Raw genomic sequence first — 22,623 nt, forward strand, 5'->3', positions numbered from 1 at the left:
CGGGCCTCTGTAGATTAAAAAAGAAGAAAAAAATATTTTAGCAAATAAAAATTGGTAAAAAAAAACGCAATTTTGCTCAAATATTTTTCCCCATTCTCGTATTTGCATATTAACGAAAACCATAGAATTTAGAACCTGTACAATTTCTTCGAACTATACCAGACATATCAAGTAAATAACAGCTATATAAGCATGAAGTTTTTAAAATTTCGATTTTCTTATTTTGAAACAAAAACTTTGATCTCACATTCATTATAAATCTTATTTACAGTTAACAACCTAACACTAGCATGTTTTATTTTAAATTTTTTTGCTAAAATTGTTCCAATCTAGTTTGTTATGGACTATAAAAATTAATTGCTATTAATAACAATTTATTTTATACTTAAAAAATTACATTCAAGTATAGATTAATTGAAAAACCTTTATAATAATACAATACACACACATTAGACGACACTGCCATTTTTGGGATTGTGAAAATATTGTTGCCGGGTGAAGTAATTTCACAAAATTGTCCTTGAAAATTACTTTTGATTCTTCTGAGAGACTTTGTTTGACCGTGCATTTTCTTATGAGTTCACGATTTCTAAATATATCTAAAAAAGTTTCAAAATAATTAAGTTAAGTTAGCATAGTGCTTGAATTTCAAAACGTAACATCCCACGAGTATGGAAAAATTTGTACTAAAATCATTCTTCTTTGGTCGACGAGTTTATCATTTTAAAGATATTTAAGGTAAACGCCACGCAATAGCTACACATTGGTAAGTCGATTAAAAATATCACCTCGCAAACAAATGTTTATTGTGCCATGTAATATCCCTGTTTGCCCTGCCTATGTGTGTTGTATGACGTGAGATGTTTTTCATATTGACTCCTCTTCCATGTGTGAGGTATTCGTAAGTGCCTGTATAGAGAATAAATTGTGTATTTACCTCTTCTAATGAAATTTCTGACACTGAAAAATTTCTTAAATGAAGAATTTTTTTATGTGTTCGAAAATATTTGTGAATTATATTCCATTGTAAACCATCTCCTCGAACTCTATATTTCATATAGCGACGGGATTCACGTGATAATAATTTCATACTAAAATTCGGTTCGAAAAAACTTTTCATCACGGTAGTTCTTATAGTTTCCAATAGGTTATCTATGTCTTCATAAAAAACGTAATCATTTATCAATCTTATTCAAATTCATCAATATATATTAAAATTTCATCCCGTTGACCCACCACCTTGGGCGTGGGGAGGGGGCTTTTTAACAATTATTCTGACTCTGGACTCGGGGCGGACACAAATACAACAATCAAAACCGTTCTCGTGTTATAAGTGTTTCAACTAACCCGATTTACCTTTATAAATTAAACCCTTGAAAGTCAGAAATTGAACTGTTGATTGAAAACTATGTGTTGAGATTTTGTGTTTTTAAAATTTATTCTGAAAAAAATGTAACGTATATCAACAGCCATACCCACGACGTATCTTTCGATGGTCAAATACACAATAAATGTTCCACTGTATTTACGTTTTAACTTTCGAATTGAGCCAATAAATGCCATCGATCCATGTTTCAATATGCCAACATTTGTGCATAACATCTCACAATCTCTCATATTTTCCGTTGTCACGATTAAAGTTTTACCTATGCAGATCATTAAAAAATATTGAGTATCGACCAGTTCTAATGTTGAAAATATACTCTTATATTCGTTTTGAAGCCTTATATGAGGATTTATGTAAACTATGGGGTAGGTTTACACTCTACCTCGTAACCGGGAGTTTATAAACTGCTTTATCAGCTTCCACTTAAGACTAGCATATAAACAAAGCCTTGGCATCTACATAAACCAAAGAAAATTACAATTTATGTAGTGCCCTCATATTAATTTCAAAAAAAGTTAAAATTTATTTTTAGTTCAATTTAGTCGGAAATCCTTCTATAATTATCCTACAGTATATAACAGCCTGTAATAACCTTTACGCCGTAATGAATTCAGGACATGCCATATGTGCCGTCGTGCAACAACTCCAACACCAGTTGTAGGTTCATCTAGAATTATAACCTGAGGATCACCGAGTATTGCAATCGCGATACTAACTTTACGTTTGTTTCCGGAGTTTAAAGTGTGTATTCGCTTAAATAATTCATTTTTTAAATCCAATTGTTGTGAAATTATCTCTATTATCTGAAAAAATTGTTATATTTAAAGTTCCATGAACAGAAATATAAGAATAACTAAACTTGGAAAATTTACGATAATAAAGTTACGCCCCCTGGTCAATAAATACTTACTTCTTTGTAATATTTTCTATGCCCTCGAATTAAACAAAAAAATTTCAAAATACTATAAACCGTAAAAAGATTATACAAAGCGTCAAGTTGTGGACAATACCCAATTTTACTATGTATTTTGTTTATTTGTGTTTTCACATTGTATCCACAAACCCAAGCATTTCCGTTAATCAGCATTAGCTCACCAACCAATATTTTAAATGCTGTGGATTTTCCTTCACCATTACGACCAATAAGTCCAAAACATTCACCTTCCTAATTAATGAAGTGAATATTTATGCAACAAATTAAATTTGATTTAAATACAGACTTACACGTATTGAAAAGAAAAGATGATTTAAAACTTGAAGTTTTCCGTGGCGAAAAGTTTTTGATACATCACGAACAAACACAGGATGAGTCCATATTTGAGGTCTACTGCAGTTTAAATTCTATTAAGAAAATTCGTTCAAGTTTTACATGAGATTGAAAAAAAATTTACATCGCTTTGTCAAATACCCAAATATTATAATGTTGCACATTTTTATTTACTGTGTAATGTGTTGGATGGACAAAGGTTTTTATTGGTTCTACAAATAATCCGAATCTACTGAAACGATTTAATCGGCCATGTAATTCTTCAATTGTATAAAATAACATCCAAAAAATAACTCCTTCAATAAACAACATTGCAGTTGAAATATATATATCTGTATCCCAAGTTCGTTCTGGTGGATATTTTGACATTTCTAAAATTTGAATAACATTATAGAAAAACTGAGTACTACAAAAAGATAATTTCATAATAGCCAGTGTGAGATGGGAGAGCAAAAATTCAGCATACTATTAAAGGCACTCGAAGTAAACTTGCGGCTCTAATCTGCAATTACATTAGCAATTTCTACTGATGTAAATGAAAATATAATACCCGTTATATAAGATTATATATAAGTAATCACCGACAACCATAATTACTAGGTCATTCCATTTCACAAAAGTTTGAACCTGGTATACAAAATGTTACCATGATAGAATCTGGTAGTGAAAAAAAAGTAACAGTAAAAACTGCAAAAAATTATCATTTCTCAAGGAAGTGAATTTCAAACTAGTATAAAAATATTTTACGAAATCTGCCTAAGCTCGTCTGATAGCGAGGATATAAGCGATACAAGAGACTGCTTAACGAGTCAATTTGTGAAAATCTAGGTAATATTTCGGAATTTTCCAAGTCCTAAAAAACTTGAAGCTTCATTTACCTTTGGTCGCGAACATTCAAGGATGGAAAATAAGTAGTGTGTAATCAACTGTTATTTCGCATCATATTAATAATATAAAAACAATTATTTTAGTTACCTTTACAGTTTAAAAATATCGAAGCATCATTATATTCCGCCGAGGTGTTGTTATTCTTCGAAATGACGTAACATAATTCATAAATTTCATACTGCTTATTTAATTGATAAAACATGTTCATGAATGCATATGGTGGTAGAATAATTAACATGTAATGCACAACTAATATTAGATTATAATTTACAATTTTCAAAGTGCGTTCATAAACATATACATGGAATAATCCTAAAAATTGTTTATACAGTCAAATCTGGGTAAGTGAGCAATGGATAAGTGAGAAAACTCTATAAGTGAGAGTAATATCCAAGATGATAAACGAGAATGACATTGTGAACCTTGAACAGGTTTGGTTGTATTTATTAATAGTTTTCTGCTAAAAACACACGATTTGGTCTCCTAGGGATCACCGGTAAACAGATTAGTCAACAGATCTCGTTTCCCACTTGTTGCCTGTTCAACTCCCATCAGAACGTGAAGTCTACATACAAAGAAAGATATAATGCTTCCCTTTGCGTGTATAAAATAACACAAACAAGTTTATTTTGCAAATTCCGAAATGTATATAACAGAATGAATTAATTTGCCGCAATAATCATTAGCCCATAAGTAGCGTATTTTATCCAGCATATCATTTATACATGTTACGTTGCTGGAAATAAATTTTCTCTAATGATGCCTGATGTAAATAGTGCTGACTAAAAAATATGCTCGACACGATTTTTAAAATAAATACGAAATGTTAAGTTTTCTGCACACAAAAAATTAATGGACCTAAAATAATTAAGTTTCTTCAAAAGATTCAGAAATTAAGAAATTACCGATTATTAAGAACATTAGTATAATTATAGTTGTGAAAGTATTTGTTGATTGAAATTGTAACAAGAGCACATAGAAAAACGATAACAAAGCAAATGAGTAAACCAAAAAAATCATCATAAATATACCTGAAACAAGAAACATTAAAATATATCTGAAATAGGAAGATTAAAAGTAGAAAGAATTTAATAGATTCAGGAGGAATTCTTAATTTAAAACAGGGAATTTTGATTTCAACATTCAATTCAAAATGAGGTATACCTGCAGGTAAATGTTTTTTGGCTTTGTTGGTGTCTTTCAGATATTTAACAGTTAAAAACAGTAACATACCAATGTCTTTTGGATCCATAAATAAATCCGGAAAAATGAGTGTTACCAACCACATAATCGATAAACTAAAAAGAATTATCAATAAATCTTTGCCTAATGCTGACGACCACATAATTATAAACTTAACACCAGACACATATTGCAAAAACTTAAAGCCACATGTTTTCTCTTGTATATAAAAGTCCATAAGGAAACACATTGATAAAGGGTATATAACATTTAAATATATTGAAAAATTGACGTCTTTCTGTTTTTCAACTGTATCAAATCTAACCTCTAGACTTTCTAAAACTGACTGCAAAGAAAAATATTACGCGTTATTACTTATGTATCGTTGTAAGCAGAGATTAGATATCGAATTTTAAGTGTTCTTACCTTTCGACGCCAGAGTCCAAATCGAACAATAGTAAATAAACACAAATTGAATATTATTCGAAAAAATGTATATTTAAAAACTAAAAATAGTTTATATACAATTGCTCGATATTGTGTACAAACAGTGCTAACGTTTGAAATAATTGCTAAAAATAAAATAAAAATTTTAAAGTGGTCGTGCTTAAATAAAAAATAACATCATTATCTTACGTAAATTCCAATTAATACCATCATATCCATTTTCTATAATGTTGCTATTTTCGCGAAGCAAACTAAATTATAACAAAATAAGTTTAACATGAAATTAAATATTTGAAAGCTACAACCGCAAAGAGTTAACGACCAGACCCTGTTTTTCATAATCTATATCAATGTATTTTCATCAGTTAGATGTAGCCATTGAGTGACTCCAATAAAGCTACTCAAGTAAGTATAATGTAAAACTTTGGCCAAGTTCAACGTTGAAGTAAAAAGTCTGCCATTTGTATATTATAATACTCTCGACGAGAAGCCAGGACTCTGATATGTGAAGGACATTAGGGTATTGCACCAAATTCATATTTGGGTGACCGAAAAATTGTACAGAAAGAGAGAGAGAAATAGAGTGTGAAACTCTTGCAAATTGACTATCACATTATTTTTTAAACAACCTGCCAATTAGCCTTATTATTACAAGTAAAGTTGGTTCTTTCCAGAAATTACTTTTCGAACATTCAGAAAATTTTATTGTTTAGATAGTCATTTTTTTACCTCATTATAATATCTTCCAATGACCACATCGCAATTTTGCAATTGATTATATCAAATTTCGAAGCATTATTTTCCATCAACTCCAGAATATAATCATTGTACTCCGTTTTATGATTTCGCAGGGTATATTTAACAACATATTTATTTTCTGAAAAAAGTTCCTCATCTTGGGGGAATATTTCTTTTAGAAAGTTTTTTAAACTAATTTGATCATAGTTTCCAGATTGTGTAACTACCAAATGGTTTCCAATACCAAAACGCTTTTTTATAAAATCTGTTGTGCCGTGACAGCGGATTGTACCTTTTAAAAAATATATCAAATATAATTCTTAAAGCATATGTGCTCATAGAATCTATTAGCAGCTCTCTCGGTGGCAACAAAAGCTACCAAATTATTTTATGTCAATATGATAAAATGATAAAGATGAGAAAAAAAAGAATTTATAGCGATCTAATTTGATATCAGGGAGTAACTACGAAAATGACGGTTACTGAAAAATAGTAAACTCGCGGTTTGTCTTGGAACTAAATACTGTCCGAATACAAACTTTCCATGTTTGGCACATTTAAAAAATGTATTATGATTGATTAAAAATACAACAATTTTAAAGAAGAAAAATTCAAAAGTCATTTTCGTTGTGATTAGAGACCTAATCACACGGTCGCAAGCGGTAGATTTGGCCAATATGTTTGCATCCAGAATTTGTACTATAGAACAAATATCAATAGGTAGACTTAAATCACATACCGTTATTCAGAATAGCAAGACGATCACTACAATATTCAGCTTCTTGCACAGATCTCGTGCATAAGATAATACACCTTTCTTTTTTCATATTTTTTAATGTTTTCCAAATGCTTCGACGTGCTGATGGATCAATTTCATATGTAGGATCGTCCAATATAACCACAGTTGTTTCACCGGTAAACGCTAGTGCTAAATTTACACGTCGAACTACATCTTTTGATAATTCATTATAATAACGATTTGCTACATGAGCTACTTCGAAATCATTCAACAGCATTATGGAATCTCTCATCGCAAAATCTTTACGGAATCCTTAAACGAATAATTTATTAAAACTTGTCTTTTTTATTGTTACTTAATATTTTTCTTAAACGCATATGCAGGCATTTCGTATTAATCTGGTCAAATTAAATAAAAAAATTTATGAAGGTACAAAAATTCGCAACCGGCTGAAATTTGGTGGGATTGTTAATAGATTGTTAGACACTTGACAAGACACCTATTGTTGACGAAGTGATTGAATACTTACCCCGCAAACAAGTAAACAATATCATGTGTTGCATTACAGTCAAATCATTGTAATTCCGTATATTGTTATACTGATGGCATACACCTATTTGTCGTCGAAAATATTCCATGTCTTTTTTACATCGTGTATCGGCAAATTTTAAGTAACAATTGCCACGCGAGGGTTTAATTACACCTGTTATCAACGATACTAGGGTTGTTTTACCAGAACCATTTTCACCCAATATTACAGCTATCTCATTTTTGTAAAATGTCAATGTTATGTTATTAACTGCATCGACATATTTTTGAAAAGAGAAAAAAGGAAAGTATCTTTTTGAGACATCTACTAATTCAACTGTCGGATATAGATTAAACTCTTCACTTTCTATATCGTCAGGGAAAATGAGTCCTTTCTGTGACCCTAAAATGAAAATGATATCTATGTTTTTTATTACATTGTGAGCAGGAATATTTCATTAAGTGATAAAGCCGAGCAGGAAGGTAAATAAACAGGATTATTTAAATGAATTTATTTTTACTTAATAATTACCACGAGGATTTTTATGAAATTTATCCTTTAATAAACCAATGTATTCAATATCCACCAGAGTAATTGCATAAATAACTATATCCATTATAAGTAATGCAAGTCCCTTGGTATACCATATTTTATACTGAATGGATTCTGTGACAGACGAAACAGAGAATTTTATAAAGTTGAGTTAAGAGACATGTTTTTAAGTTTACCTTTCTTATTTCCTTCTGAAAAGTCAACCATATCTTTAAAACTTTCATTCCACAAGAAAGCAATAGATAAATATTGTAACGGTTTGATGTCAGTATGGGGAGCAATGCAATATTGAAGAAACAATAGCATTATTGCCAAAAGTTCACCAAAACGCACTATCAAAAGAATATTAATATTTCTTAATTGTTGAATAAATTAAGAATGGCGCTGATCAAATGGCCTCGGTTGAATATTAGGGGGTGAAACCGTATGGGTTTCAGCCCATCCCGCACTCTGTGGGCAGTAAACATAGCAGTATAGAGTTAAGCTTTGGAAAACAAATGCTCCATTATAAAAGTACTTTGTACGAAAATTAAATTGTTCCAATTTGAAAATAATGTAAATTTTTGAAATAAATTTAATTTACCATTTTCCCAAACAAGCCATATTGGTAAATTCATCCAAATTAGAATGGATATGGCTACAAACAATACATAAAATATTGTATTTAGAATATCCAATTGGGGCATACTAAATATCATCAAATATGTATACAAAGCTGTGAATGGTAACAATTGTACAAAGAATATTAACTCCCATGAGATTTTCATTACAAAATACGATACTCCAATTTCTTTTAATGAATCCTGGTAACAGAAAAAATAATTTGAATCTGACGTGTATCAGTAAAATAATGGTACGGCAATTAGCAATTAGCACCTAATGCAAGAAAAGTAAATCGAAAATAAACTTAATATTTGTATCGGTTGTGCTATTTTTTTTAACGATGGTGAAAATGTTGTTTGGGCCTTTCTTTTTATGTACCAAAAGTCCTCTTAAAATAAAAAATAGTAGAAATTTGAAATAAAAATTTAATGATGAACACTTTTTCTGTGCATAAAGGTTTGTTTAAATTTTACTTAAATAGGTACATGGGTAGAGTTACTATAAGATATAGTGTAGTAGTTACCCTCTAATAAAAGCCACCAGACCCGTCCTAATCCAGCAAATATGGGAAGCATTTATATTTTAGTGAAAGTTTTTGTTAAAGACAAACAATTATTTTCATTGAGGGATTAATTAATAGAAGGGTCGCTTATTTCCCATTTAAAAAAATCGAGTGAAACTCTAAACTATTTGCTAATTTTAACGAAAAAGTAATGAGCAATATGTATTTATTAATTAAATTAAAATACCATCATTCGGGATTTTCTTTCTGAAGTGAAATAAGACATCATTGTTAATAAAATAGCGACCCATGTTAGGAAAATTGAATTTGCGCACATCCTCCATCGAAACGTAATACTTTTATCTCGATCTTTGGATATTAATTTCGCTAACCATTTTGGTACATCTAAAAAAGCAACAGAGCATTTTACTTTTTGTAAAATAGAAATAAACAAATTATAGTCTCAAAATAGTTTGGTAATTCAGTCAGAACGGCTAACAAATCGGATAGTAAATGGTAGGAAAAGACAAATATTCCAATTGTCCCAATGTCAGATCTCGTTTACATGTATTCAAACAGGGTCTTTTCGAACAATTTTAATGTTTGTGTTAACTAAAAAAAAATTTACTCGTAGCATAAATGTTGATGCATTTACAGCAGTGCTGTCATTTTGTCAAAGGAATTGGAGAGGAAAGTTAACAATATTTCTTAACCAGCATTATGTATATACAATTTTGAATCCTAATAATGGATCCTAAAAATATATTTTAGGATCCATTCTAGACTAACGTACCTTCACAAATTACTTAGTTTTTTCACTTACTTCTTATTGAAAGATCATCTTTAAAATTATATTTTTCAACTATTTTTGTTAATCCTTTTTCTAGCGTTTCAGTAACAAATCTAGTATTGAAATTTGTTACATTTGAATTACATCGTTTCGGTAAAAATTCAACAAATAAAACAACATCAACTGACGCACATGTATATTGTGATATATTGCCAGCTGATGGAAATGGCGTGTGTCTCAGCTCTTTTCTTCGTATCGCACTTACTGCGTCACTCATTATTTTGGATGTTTGGCCACATTGTGGTGAATAATATAATGGAGATATAGATCTGAAAGATATGGATTGGATTTGTAGCAAAATATCACTTATGGTCCAAGAGCTCGCTGCAAAAAACCTGGCCTATCGAGTTACCGGATGAAGTATTTTTTAAATGATACTACTCACTGTAACTATTAAAAAAATCATTTAGTGCCAGGGCAAATATGGTGCATAACCTTGCTATATTTTTTCTAAGGTACATTTTTTGGACATAAACTGTACCAATCGAGTAACCGCTTGAAACTGATTTTAAAATGTAGTTTCGAGTGAGTAGAAAATAATTATGAACAACTGCCTCGGTCAATCTGGTGCTAACCCCATGGCACGACACATTTTTTAATTTTTTTTTTGTTGTGTTACCGTACCTATCGAGTAACCGCTTCAAACTGTAATTAAATTGAAGTTTAAACATTTCTTATTAAGAAAATATATTAGTGCCACTTCTATTTTAGTGACAAATGCCCGGCACGATACTTTATATTCCTTCAAGTCCCATACTATTGCTCATATAATCTATAACAGATACATTGGGGAATAAATGAATAAACATCTAATGGATAACAATTACAGTAATTTTTAAGTGATTTTTTTTATTTATACGAGTATTTTATAAAGTATCAACATAAAATACAATGAAAGTTCTCTCATATACATATTTTACTATAAAATTAATTAAAAAACTTAAATATCTAAAAATATACATTGAACTATATATATAGAATTATTATTAAATGTCATCATGATCATCATCATCACTATCGTCATGATCATTGTCACTACGGCCATGATCATCGTCACTTTTATCATAATTATCATCATGGTCACCTTTATTTTCATGATTATCATCGTTATTATCGTCATGGTCACTGTCATTTTTTTTGTTGTAATCATCATTATCATAAGAATCATCGTCACAATTATCAATTTCATTAAGCTCTACTTCATCAAGTTCTACCATAACAATATCTTCAACTAAGAGAGGTGTTGGATCACCTTCGAACCAAAGCCATCCGCATTGTTCTGGTGAGAAATTGATGCAGTTAGCTTCAGTAGCATTCTGCCACATTGAAGTTACATAGATAGTTCGTAAAATTTTTTGTTTCAGTGACTTCCAACATGGTGGAAATTGAGTTGAATCAAATCTTTTTACATTTTTCATAAAATATTCTGCTACAGACGTTGACGTAAATCGATTTTGAAACATTAATAATCTCGCATCATTTACATTGTTACAACTTATTCCATAAATTTTACAAGTATATTCTTGCAATATTTCCATACTTCTTAAATTATCAATTTCGTCTATATTCGCGCTCAATGTTCGCATCAAGTTTGGACAGCTTTTGACAAGTTTTGATATTTAAATTTTTTTAATTAATTTTATAGTAAAATATATGAGAGAACTTTCATTGTATTTTATGTTGATACTTGATGTTTATTCCTTTATTCCCCAATGTATCTGTTATAGATTATATGAGCAATAGTATGGGACTTGAAGGAATATAAAGTATCGTGCCGGGCATTTGTCACTAAAATAGAAGTGGCACTAATATATTTTATTAATAGGAAATGTTTAAACTTCAATTTAATTACAGTTTGAAGCGGTTACTCGATAGGTACGGTAACACAACAAAAAAAAAATTAAAAAATGTGTCGTGCCATGGGGTTAGCACCAGATTGACCGAGGCAGTTGTTCATAATTATTTTCTACTCACTCGAAACTACATTTTAAAATCAGTTTCAAGCGGTTACTCGATTGGTACAGTTTATGTCCAAAAAATGTACCTTAGAAAAAATATAGCAAGGTTATGCACCATATTTGCCCTGGCACTAAATGATTTTTTTAATAGTTACAGTGAGTAGTATCATTTAAAAAATACTTCATCCGGTAACTCGATAGGCCAGGTTTTTTGCAGCGAGCTCTTGCTCCAGTCCAAGAGCTCGCTGCAAAAAACCTGGCCTATCGAGTTACCGGATGAAGTATTTTTTAAATGATACTACTCACTGTAACTATTAAAAAAATCATTTAGTGCCAGGGCAAATATGGTGCATAACCTTGCTATATTTTTTCTAAGGTACATTTTTTGGACATAAACTGTACCAATCGAGTAACCGCTTGAAACTGATTTTAAAATGTAGTTTCGAGTGAGTAGAAAATAATTATGAACAACTGCCTCGGTCAATCTGGTGCTAACCCCATGGCACGACACATTTTTTAATTTTTTTTTTGTTGTGTTACCGTACCTATCGAGTAACCGCTTCAAACTGTAATTAAATTGAAGTTTAAACATTTCTTATTAAGAAAATATATTAGTGCCACTTCTATTTTAGTGACAAATGCCCGGCACGATACTTTATATTCCTTCAAGTCCCATACTATTGCTCATATAATCTATAACAGATACATTGGGGAATAAATGAATAAACATCTAATGGATAACAATTACAGTAATTTTTAAGTGATTTTTTTTATTTATACGAGTATTTTATAAAGTATCAACATAAAATACAATGAAAGTTCTCTCATATACATATTTTACTATAAAATTAATTAAAAAACTTAAATATCTAAAAATATACATTGAACTATATATATAGAATTATTATTAAATGTCATCATGATCATCATCATCACTATCGTCATGATCATTGTCACTACGGCCATGATCATCGTCACTTTTATCATAATTATCATCATGGTCACCTTTATTTTCATGATTATCATCGTTATTATCGTCATGGTCACTGTCATTTTTTTTGTTGTAATCATCATTATCATAAGAATCATCGTCACAATTATCAATTTCATTAAGCTCTACTTCATCAAGTTCTACCATAACAATATCTTCAACTAAGAGAGGTGTTGGATCACCTTCGAACCAAAGCCATCCGCATTGTTCTGGTGAGAAATTGATGCAGTTAGCTTCAGTAGCATTCTGCCACATTGAAGTTACATAGATAGTTCGTAAAATTTTTTGTTTCAGTGACTTCCAACATGGTGGAAATTGAGTTGAATCAAATCTTTTTACATTTTTCATAAAATATTCTGCTACAGACGTTGACGTAAATCGATTTTGAAACATTAATAATCTCGCATCATTTACATTGTTACAACTTATTCCATAAATTTTACAAGTATATTCTTGCAATATTTCCATACTTCTTAAATTATCAATTTCGTCTATATTCGCGCTCAATGTTCGCATCAAGTTTGGACAGCTTTTGACAAGTTTTGATATTTAAATTTTTTTAATTAATTTTATAGTAAAATATATGAGAGAACTTTCATTGTATTTTATGTTGATACTTGATGTTTATTCCTTTATTCCCCAATGTATCTGTTATAGATTATATGAGCAATAGTATGGGACTTGAAGGAATATAAAGTATCGTGCCGGGCATTTGTCACTAAAATAGAAGTGGCACTAATATATTTTATTAATAGGAAATGTTTAAACTTCAATTTAATTACAGTTTGAAGCGGTTACTCGATAGGTACGGTAACACAACAAAAAAAAAATTAAAAAATGTGTCGTGCCATGGGGTTAGCACCAGATTGACCGAGGCAGTTGTTCATAATTATTTTCTACTCACTCGAAACTACATTTTAAAATCAGTTTCAAGCGGTTACTCGATTGGTACAGTTTATGTCCAAAAAATGTACCTTAGAAAAAATATAGCAAGGTTATGCACCATATTTGCCCTGGCACTAAATGATTTTTTTAATAGTTACAGTGAGTAGTATCATTTAAAAAATACTTCATCCGGTAACTCGATAGGCCAGGTTTTTTGCAGCGAGCTCTTGCTCCATTATATAAGAGAAATAAAATATGTATCCTGTTCGAACTAATCACCTCAGTAGGCAGAAAAAGTCATTGTTCTGAGGAGAATAATAATAATAATGCTTTAATTTGATTTTTCTCCTGACGTTCTAAGATGATTTTTAAGAAAAGTGCCTAAACAGAATTTTACCTTTTGTTTATTGATAAATTTATTTTCAAAAGCCTTCAAAAATTGGGTGTGATAAAGAATAAGTAGTTATAGAAAGGCCTTTAAATAGTTGCCATTTGCAGCCTCTTTTCAGTACTTTGTTCATTAGAATTGTTGGGTGTGTCATGAATTTTGACTTAATTGGTGTGCTGTCAATAAATTTATAAAATGTCACTACTTACTTTGAATCATTTTTCCATTTATAAGCATTTGCGAAGTTGACTATATATAATCCGATTAATACTAGATAAAGGAATAAAACACGGAAAAAATGTTTTCTAAAAATAATAAAATTTTTCCACAATAACCATCTTAAATGACACACACCCATTATAAATTTGATTTTAAAAAAATTTTCACTATGACTATTCGTCCAATTCAAAATAACTATGGAGACAGAAAGTACTTAGATTAATTTTGTGATCAAAACTAGATCCATAGAAATATCATTTAAAACTATTAAGGTAGGCCCTCACGCTACGTTTTACACAGCCATTTAAAAAAAACAATCCTGTCAGGCCCTATCAGGATAAATTTGGAACAACATTTTTTTTTTTGTATAGGATTTTAGAGAAGAGTTAGAATTTTTTTTTTTTTGCTTCGTGCGAACTTGCAGCTAAAAACTTGATTTGTAAAAAAAGTATAAACGGTGAAAAAATAGACTTTGATTTCACATACTTTGCATTTTTATATTTTTGAGTGCATATTACTAAACAAAAAACACAACCCTGTATATATCAAGGTATACTAAGTTAAGTCCCAAGTTTATAACGCTTAAAAATATTAGTGCTGCCAACAAAATTTTGGTATAGGTGTTCATAAAATCACCTAATAAGTCCATTTCCGGTTGTCCGTCTGTCCGTTAACACGACATCTTTGTGACATGTATGTATGTGGGGCTATCTTTGTTTACTTATCATCAACCCTGTCTATACATAGTAGTTATTTCAGTCAATTTTTTGTTTTCATTAGTTTTTTTTTAATACTTTTTCATCACACTTTTTCGAAAATGATAACAGATACGGAAAAGATGCAACAGACAATTTTTATGCAGTAAATTGTTGGACATTTTTTTTTCTTCTCTCGTTAAATTTTGATTCATATCATGGTTTTTATGTTATGTGCAAATATATGCATTTTTTGAAGAAGGGAAGTTGCCCCCACATCAATTTGTCAAATTTTTTAGATCTGTCTTTCCCTTAAAATCTTATGGAAAAATTTCTGTTAGCAATTTGAGAGAAGTAAAGCAAAATGATTGAACTATACCTAAATAGGTCATATCATATTCTATCAGTAAAAATGGTTGCCGTTCTAGAATTATAATTGATATATATAAATAGATTTTCACATAAAATTCAATACATTATTAATGTTTATTTACATTCAATATATTATTGGAATTGTTTGAAGCTATATTTAAACAATATAATATATTGGTAGTATATTATATTATTACATAATACATACATATAATGTAATATATATGAGTGTGTATTTGAACTCTAAATAAGTTACAAATTCATTAAATTCAGGTGTTTACCACAAATTCAATCACCATTATTTGATAATTAATGAATTGGTGTGTACTATAGGTATAGCATTCTAATATTAGAATATATACAATAGGTTATATTATATAGTTATATACCTATCTGTATATGTTTAGTGTAAATAACAATGGATAATACATTGCTGTTGACATTGTAATTAATAGTAACTAGATGATGTTTATATATAGGGTGACTCATTCGAATTTTCCCATTCTCAGTTATCGAGAACTAAACAAGAGAGTGGAAAATGTTTGAAGGATAAATTTTAACATAAAACAAAATACGACCTTATTTTGGACCTGGAAGTTCATTTCCAAGGTCAAAACGACTTTACTTTGATCTTTTAAATGGAACCTTATACAGAGTGTTATATTATTGACTGCAGAATTATTGCCTCCTGAAAAAACTGAGAAAGAAAAGAAGAAAATGTTCTTTACCAAATTTGGATACGAGATAATTATCCTACTCTTATTATAATCAATTAATATAAAATACATTCGTCAAAATCAAATTCATCGAATAAAACACTACTTAAACAAAGGATGTGTTTTATCATTGTGGAAGGCGTCTCTAAATGCAAAATTATTACAAAAAAAACTCGATTTGATTACTTACGTTATAATAAAAACTAACCAATAAAAACCAAGTATTATTACACTCCCTTTCTTTGTAAATTAAGTGTTGTACGCAAACTATCGTGCGAATATCACATACCTTAATAAGCATCTGCCTGCTTGTCTGATTGTGTTCCTGTTTGCACAAATCGCGGAAACGGTAATTTTGAAATGAATTTTCAGACTATTTTAATATGATTTTCAATATTTTTATTTTATAATCGATACTTTGGAGACTACCTGTTTCCTAAATTAGCGCCAACAGACGGGCAGGACTTGAGTTAATGCGAGAATATCTATGATCTGGTATAATTAGAAATCAGTATGCTTATAAAAATCAAATTGATAATTTTTGAAATAATCAAATTTGACTTCGACTCCTCCTCTAATTAACACAAGTTACCCTGTATATATTGATAGGAAATATTTTCATCCCTATTTTATAATATGATATACATGTTACATATAAATAGACACACTATAAACCTTTAAATACACTTATCAAAAATAAAAATGGGACACTTTTTGATGTTCTTTTAAAACTACACAATACTTGAGGGCAGACTTTAATTTGAAATCCTAATAGCCATCCAATGGCTTGTGGCAGTCACAGTTTTCTTTTCACTATAATTTATGTATCTTTAAGGTAAAAATTTTCTTTATTGACGTGGATGGGTTTCGACCCGACGATCTTCCGCATGAGGCACCGTAACCACAAACCACTGAGTCATTGAGAAAACTATTAATGTTTCGAGATACTAAGTATAATTTAAAAAAGTGTCAATCAATCGGTTTCGGTCACTATTTTTTGTTTAGCTTCTATTCGTCGAACGCGCAAAGAGCAGAGTTTCAATAGGAGGAAAATATATTCAAGGTCACTTCTTCACCCTTAAAATTAACTCTGGCAAAGTACAAAAGGACCAAGATTAACAAAGTTAAATATCTGCAAATATGGTGTTTTTTACGAAACAAAAAAGTGTCACAATTTAATTTTTATGGAGTGTATATAATATATAAATATACATATATATATATACCAAAACAGTATTATATTATTTAAATGTTTCAATTTTATTACAATTGATTAGTAATACTTTATATAGGTAAAGTTTATATTATATTAGTTTGATATATCGTTAAATAGAGGATACAATTGTTATACATATAGCATAACATAGTTACATACTATACCATATAATAAATACATCACGTATGTACCTACAAAACAGATCTATAACCATAAATAGAATAAACAATAGTATTTGTATAATTGGTCTAATTGTAATCACAATGAGAGTGATACAGGAAACGTCATTGTCAACTATATGTAATGTACAAATGCCATGTTTCATTTAGGGTTTTTAAGCACACCAATTGATAACTGGGAATTGCAACTCGCCAACTGGCGATAATAATTCGTACTAATGAAAATCAAAAGAAGAACCGAAATAAGTAGTTACAATTTCGACTACCAGATGGCAATACTTACCATTTTTTAAGGCCAAAAAAAATATTCAAATTCAAATCAGATAAATCCCGTCAACTGGCGATACAAATTTGTACTATGGAACAGGTAGTGAACCGCTTTTTCAGTAGTTCCAATTAAGACCACCTGATTTCTTACCATTTATCAATAGTGAAATGAGAAAAAATTATAATATACTGCTCCACAGTAATAAAAGAGCAATTTCACTCACAATTTTACCTACATTTCAAACAGCTTGTAATTTCTAGGTTTGAAATCTATTGCTAAACAATTTTTATCAATCCTTGCCACTTTGCGCGGAGGGTTGAAAGAATGGGAAATGTTATCCTTAAATTTCATATAAAGTTTAGAAGCATACCAAAATTAGGAAAATTATTTTACAACAAATTTGTTGAAGCCACTCGAAAGCTTGTTTATTTTTCTTAAGCTATAAAAAATTCCCATATGAGCTTTCTGAACTAAGATATTCTTAGCAAAATTGGCATTTCTGGATTTAAAATCTTGTAACATCTTAAATAATCATCGCACTGAAATTTTTTTTCATACCACTCGAAAACCTAAAATGCCTTCTTTCAAGCCCTTGTATATTGTTTCATAAAAGACGTTTTTCCATCTAGCCGACATTTTATAAAAAAGGCGTTTTCTAAAATCTTATCGTGCTCATTAGAAAATTTGTACTTTGTAGTTTTGGAATATATTACTCAAAAAGTTTAATCATCCCTAAAATAAAATTCACTGTCTAAAGAAATATTGTTTCAACATTAATTAGCAAAAAAAAAAAAAAAATTGATTGCATTTTGTAATAATTAAAAAAAAAACAAAACTGCATCTGTTGTAATTCGTTCAAGGTCGGATACAATATTTAATTTTTGCTCTAATTTAATTTTCATAATTTAATTTTGAAAACATTCCAAGGCTAATAATTACACGAAGTATGACTAAAAATTACAATAAAAATTTATGTAATAAAAATCAATAAATTATTTTGTATTATTGTTATTCTTATTATTACTGTGACATTGAATTTATATTTTATCTTAAACGATTGAGAAAAGAAAGATTTAAAACAATACATTTTGTTAAATCTGTCTATAGTGTACTTACACACATGTATATTGTGCAGAGCTCTCAAAAAATATAGCATTCGAAAAAATCGAGACAAACGTCTAAACAAATGGAAAATGAACTCCCATATTTTTCTGAACTTATTAAACTCAAATTGAAATAAATGTTTCTAGTAAAAATAACTTTTTTCAACATGGAAAAATCTGAATCTATAATAAAAATTTTGATTTCCATTAAAGATTTTTAAGTTGACAACTGCCCCAGCCCAATAGAGGATAGTGACAGTTTCGATAGATTTATGAAAAAGTATTGGATACGTATTTTTTATTTTTCTAAACAAAGTGTATTTCTGGAGTTCCTTGACTGTTGCCATACTTTTTAAAAACCCTGTGTATATGGTATACACATTTATATACACAAAAATCTGGTGTAAGCGATGCACAACCTCTATATAACTGAAATTTGAAACTTAAATCGAAAGAAATTAGCATTCTCCAAATGTTTTAAATATTGGTTTTATTAGCGTTATTCCAAAATAACACGAAAAATCAAACTAACATGTAAACGTTATGTCGATATTTGATTTTAATTTCTTAGGTAAATATTTTGCTTGAATCGCATGGTTCTCAAAGAACCATGATTGCGTCAAGGTTTTTCTAATCAAATATATTATCCTATCTGCTATTTTAACTCCCAAAATTTTAAATGTTCGATTAATCCTTTTTGACATGGCATTATCAAAGACCAAAATTTCATCCACTAACTTTCAATCAAAAGTCCTGAAGTATAGGAAAGTACATCAGTGAAGTTTGATATAGAAAGGCAGACAGGTCCACCACTGCTTTAAGTATTTCAAGAAACCTCACCGTAATTATTTACAATTTTTAAAGCTTAAATATCGACCCTGATTGTTGCTACGAGATCGAGTCGTAAAAATCGAGAGACAGAACGATATTAATATTGAGTGAAGCACAGATCTGGCGAGGTAGCAAATGTACCTAATTCACACTATAAAAAATAATTGACACTATTAAAAATAAGAACTTATTTAACAATTTAAAAAATTTAGATGGGTATTATTATTATACTAATTAACTTTCATGTAGAAACTCATAACATTCACAAGATTTGTGAATTACTTTTTACACATGCACACACGCGGACTCCCCATGTTATTCTGTGTATAGAGGTAAAATTATATATTATATAAAGTATATTGTGTCAAACACCCACAAACCAGTTAGTCAAAGACTTAAGTTGCAACAATAAAATATCATCAAGGCAAAAAAGTAACATCCAAAAGGTGGAGCCCAAAAGGAAGAGAACATAAGGTTATTTAAACAGCCTAAAGTATTGTCTACATATATTATTATTTTAAAATGTGGTAGTAGTAGGTAACTTAAAATATATAAATATCAAATTATATAGGTTGATTTTTATACACAGAAATTGTATGATTTATACCTAACATCTATAAATTTTGTCTTGTTCACCGTTGATAGTTATTAAGGTGATTGTAAACCTACAGTATTGTAAAAAAATTTGGGTTTATTGCTCGGTACATACATATAAACTAAATACATGCTTTGTAGTCAAGTAATGAGTTATTTTTGGTTTATAATTCCACGCAACTACAAAAATATATAATATATTGTGTGCAAGTGAATTTTGATAATATAGATATCACTCTTCAATCATCAATACTCTAACTATAGTCGTCATTGTTTATCAAATGATGGATCTTCGTTGAACTCATAATTAAATTAAAATTTTTATATAATCGGCAACCTTATATTTGTATGATATTATTATAAACAACAATATTGTCTAAATATTTTAGATAGTTTTTTATCACACTCTTTAGATTTTTTGATATAGAAATATCCAATCATTTTTTTAGCCAATTCGACAAGTGTATGATACTCAGTGAGAATTTTCCGTTCTAGTATTAACTAGCCGTTATCTGGTCGCTTCGCTGGACAATCTTGATTTTCTTCCATTCCCATGAAGGTCAGATTAGCTGTTTTGGAGACACAATCGGAAAAAATGAGTTAACTTGATCTACTACGGCATATAATATGGTATAATGATAATGGGAACTTAAGTAACTTATTCAATTCATTCCATATTCACCCCTGCACTTTCTACATATCCTTAAATAATATTACTAAAATACTCATAAATATCACTTCAGTTAATGATTCACACTGTAGCTACATTAAACATACTGATTTGGATATTGACCGACAAGGACAAATTAACAAAAATTTAAAGAAATATATTAGATATTGTTAAAGTTCGATAAGGATGCGCAATTTTGGCTTTATATTTTTTTTCTTTGTTTTATATATTATTATTTTTATAACAATAGTGATTCTATTGGAACAAGATAATTGTATACAGGTTGTTCAAAAAGTTTCCACCCTTATATTACTAAATAGATTGGAGATTTATAAAACAGGAAAACACGAATGGGCTCATATTTACGGGGAATGAATATACAGTAGTTTTTTTTTGTACGGAGAAGACGTAATCCTATACAGGCCGTTTACTAAAAGCCTTATCTATATTTTAAATTAAGACAACCATCGTTTCAAATAGATTAGTGCTTAATTTTTGTTGCATAGCAGGTTGGGGTATTTTTAAGGGTGGAGCAGGGGCGTCGAGGTCCTAGAATAATTAATGTTAAAGTTTGGATTTCAGTACACTGATCTAGAGAAATCTCGCTAGCTATCATTTATGTGCTTAATTCCGGTGCCTGGATTCCACATTCTTGATAACAAATGGAGCTTTTGATCACAAATTTGAAAAATATGACTCAAGTTTAGTAGGATTACATACTTGGTTTATCAAAATTGGAAAAAATTTGGATGTGATAGATCAAAATTAAATTTTTTGGATTCTGATGACGTCATAAAGTCCAACAATTCGATTTTTTGGATAACACAGGCATATTTGATCTGATCTTATCAGAATTTTTTTTGAAACCAACTAATTTTGGGTCATTCTTTTCAGCTGTGATGTCCATTGTTTGCTAGCTATCACTAATGTGCTCAATTCCGGGCCAGGCCTTCACAGTCTTGAAGCCTATTAGATCTAGGTTAATTTTGGTCACAAATTTGAAAAGTATGGCCCAAATTTAGTAGGATTGCATACTTGGTTTATTTAAATTGGATAAAATTTAGCTGTGATACAGCAAAATTAAATTTTTTTGGATTCTGATGACGTCATAAAGTTAAAAAATTCGATTTTTCTGATAACACAGGCATATTTGATCTGATCTTATCAGAATTTTTTTGTAACCAACAAATTTTGGGTCATTCTTTTCAGCTGTGATGTCAATTGTTCGCTAGCTATCACTAATGTGCTCAATTCCGGGACAGAATACGAATTTTCATCAAAATCGGTAGAGCCGATTCCGATATACCTATATAAGGCGCTACATAAATACTTGCCACTGGCGAAATGTGGGTACCCTTGTTACGGCTCTGCATACCAGAAATTGAATCCATCTTACTTACTGAATCTGAATTGAAATACTAAATTGTTACTAAATATACAAATTTTGATATAAATTGGGCAAAAAACAATTTTCAAGAAATTTAATTTGAATTATAATGAAAAAAATTAAATTTGTCATGAAATTTTAATTAAATCTTTCAAACACGGTAAATTTTGAAATGAAAAACATAGATCTTACAAAAACGAACCACCTATATATATTGTGTATATAAATTGTGTTTATAGCATGTATAAATGATTTGCTATTTATGGCGGCATCTTAACTAAAGTATTGCCTGCATTTTTCTTGATTCTTAACAAGTTGCACTGGCATCAAACACATATATTTATATATTATATATATACCTACCTATACATACCTATAATGTGTGCATATATGCGAATTGCTAATTGGATCCGACCCGAAACATGTGCAAACTTTAACAAGACACATATAATACTAAATGCCAAATT

At 29.7% G+C, this 22,623-nt stretch overlaps 1 protein-coding gene across 1 annotated transcript; it reads right to left on the reverse strand.

The window, feature by feature from the left end:
* Positions 1-470: 470 nt before the first annotated feature.
* Positions 471-12,888, reverse strand: LOC123301092 (ATP-binding cassette sub-family A member 10-like). Its single transcript, XM_044883822.1, has 16 exons — positions 12,579-12,888; positions 10,700-10,963; positions 9,658-10,008; positions 7,906-8,061; positions 7,178-7,408; positions 6,649-6,960; positions 5,901-6,201; positions 4,707-4,840; positions 3,630-3,854; positions 2,796-3,025; positions 2,612-2,728; positions 2,298-2,552; positions 1,980-2,190; positions 1,476-1,646; positions 938-1,158; positions 471-599 (listed from the first exon to the last, which is right to left on the reverse strand). The coding sequence occupies exons 1-16, from the start codon at positions 12,886-12,888 to the stop codon at positions 573-575; spliced, it is 3,516 nt and encodes a 1,171-aa protein (XP_044739757.1). The 3' UTR covers positions 471-572.
* Between the last annotated feature and the right edge of the window lie 9,735 nt (positions 12,889-22,623).

The sequence above is a fragment of the Chrysoperla carnea genome, chromosome 5 (genome assembly GCF_905475395.1).
Source record: "Chrysoperla carnea chromosome 5, inChrCarn1.1, whole genome shotgun sequence".
NCBI lineage: Eukaryota > Metazoa > Arthropoda > Insecta > Neuroptera > Chrysopidae > Chrysoperla > Chrysoperla carnea.

Excerpts from the sequence above, each read along its gene's own strand:
- LOC123301092 (XM_044883822.1), bottom strand. The coding sequence starts at position 12,888 with ATGTGGCAGAATGCTACTGAAGCTAACTGCATCAATTTCTCACCAGAA. Across the intron at positions 3,026-3,629 it reads GATATTTTTAAACTGTAAAG|AAATGTCAAAATATCCACCA; the intron begins GTAACTAAAATA and ends TTCAAATTTTAG. Across the intron at positions 2,553-2,611 it reads ATCTTTTCTTTTCAATACGT|GAAGGTGAATGTTTTGGACT; the intron begins GTAAGTCTGTAT and ends TTCATTAATTAG.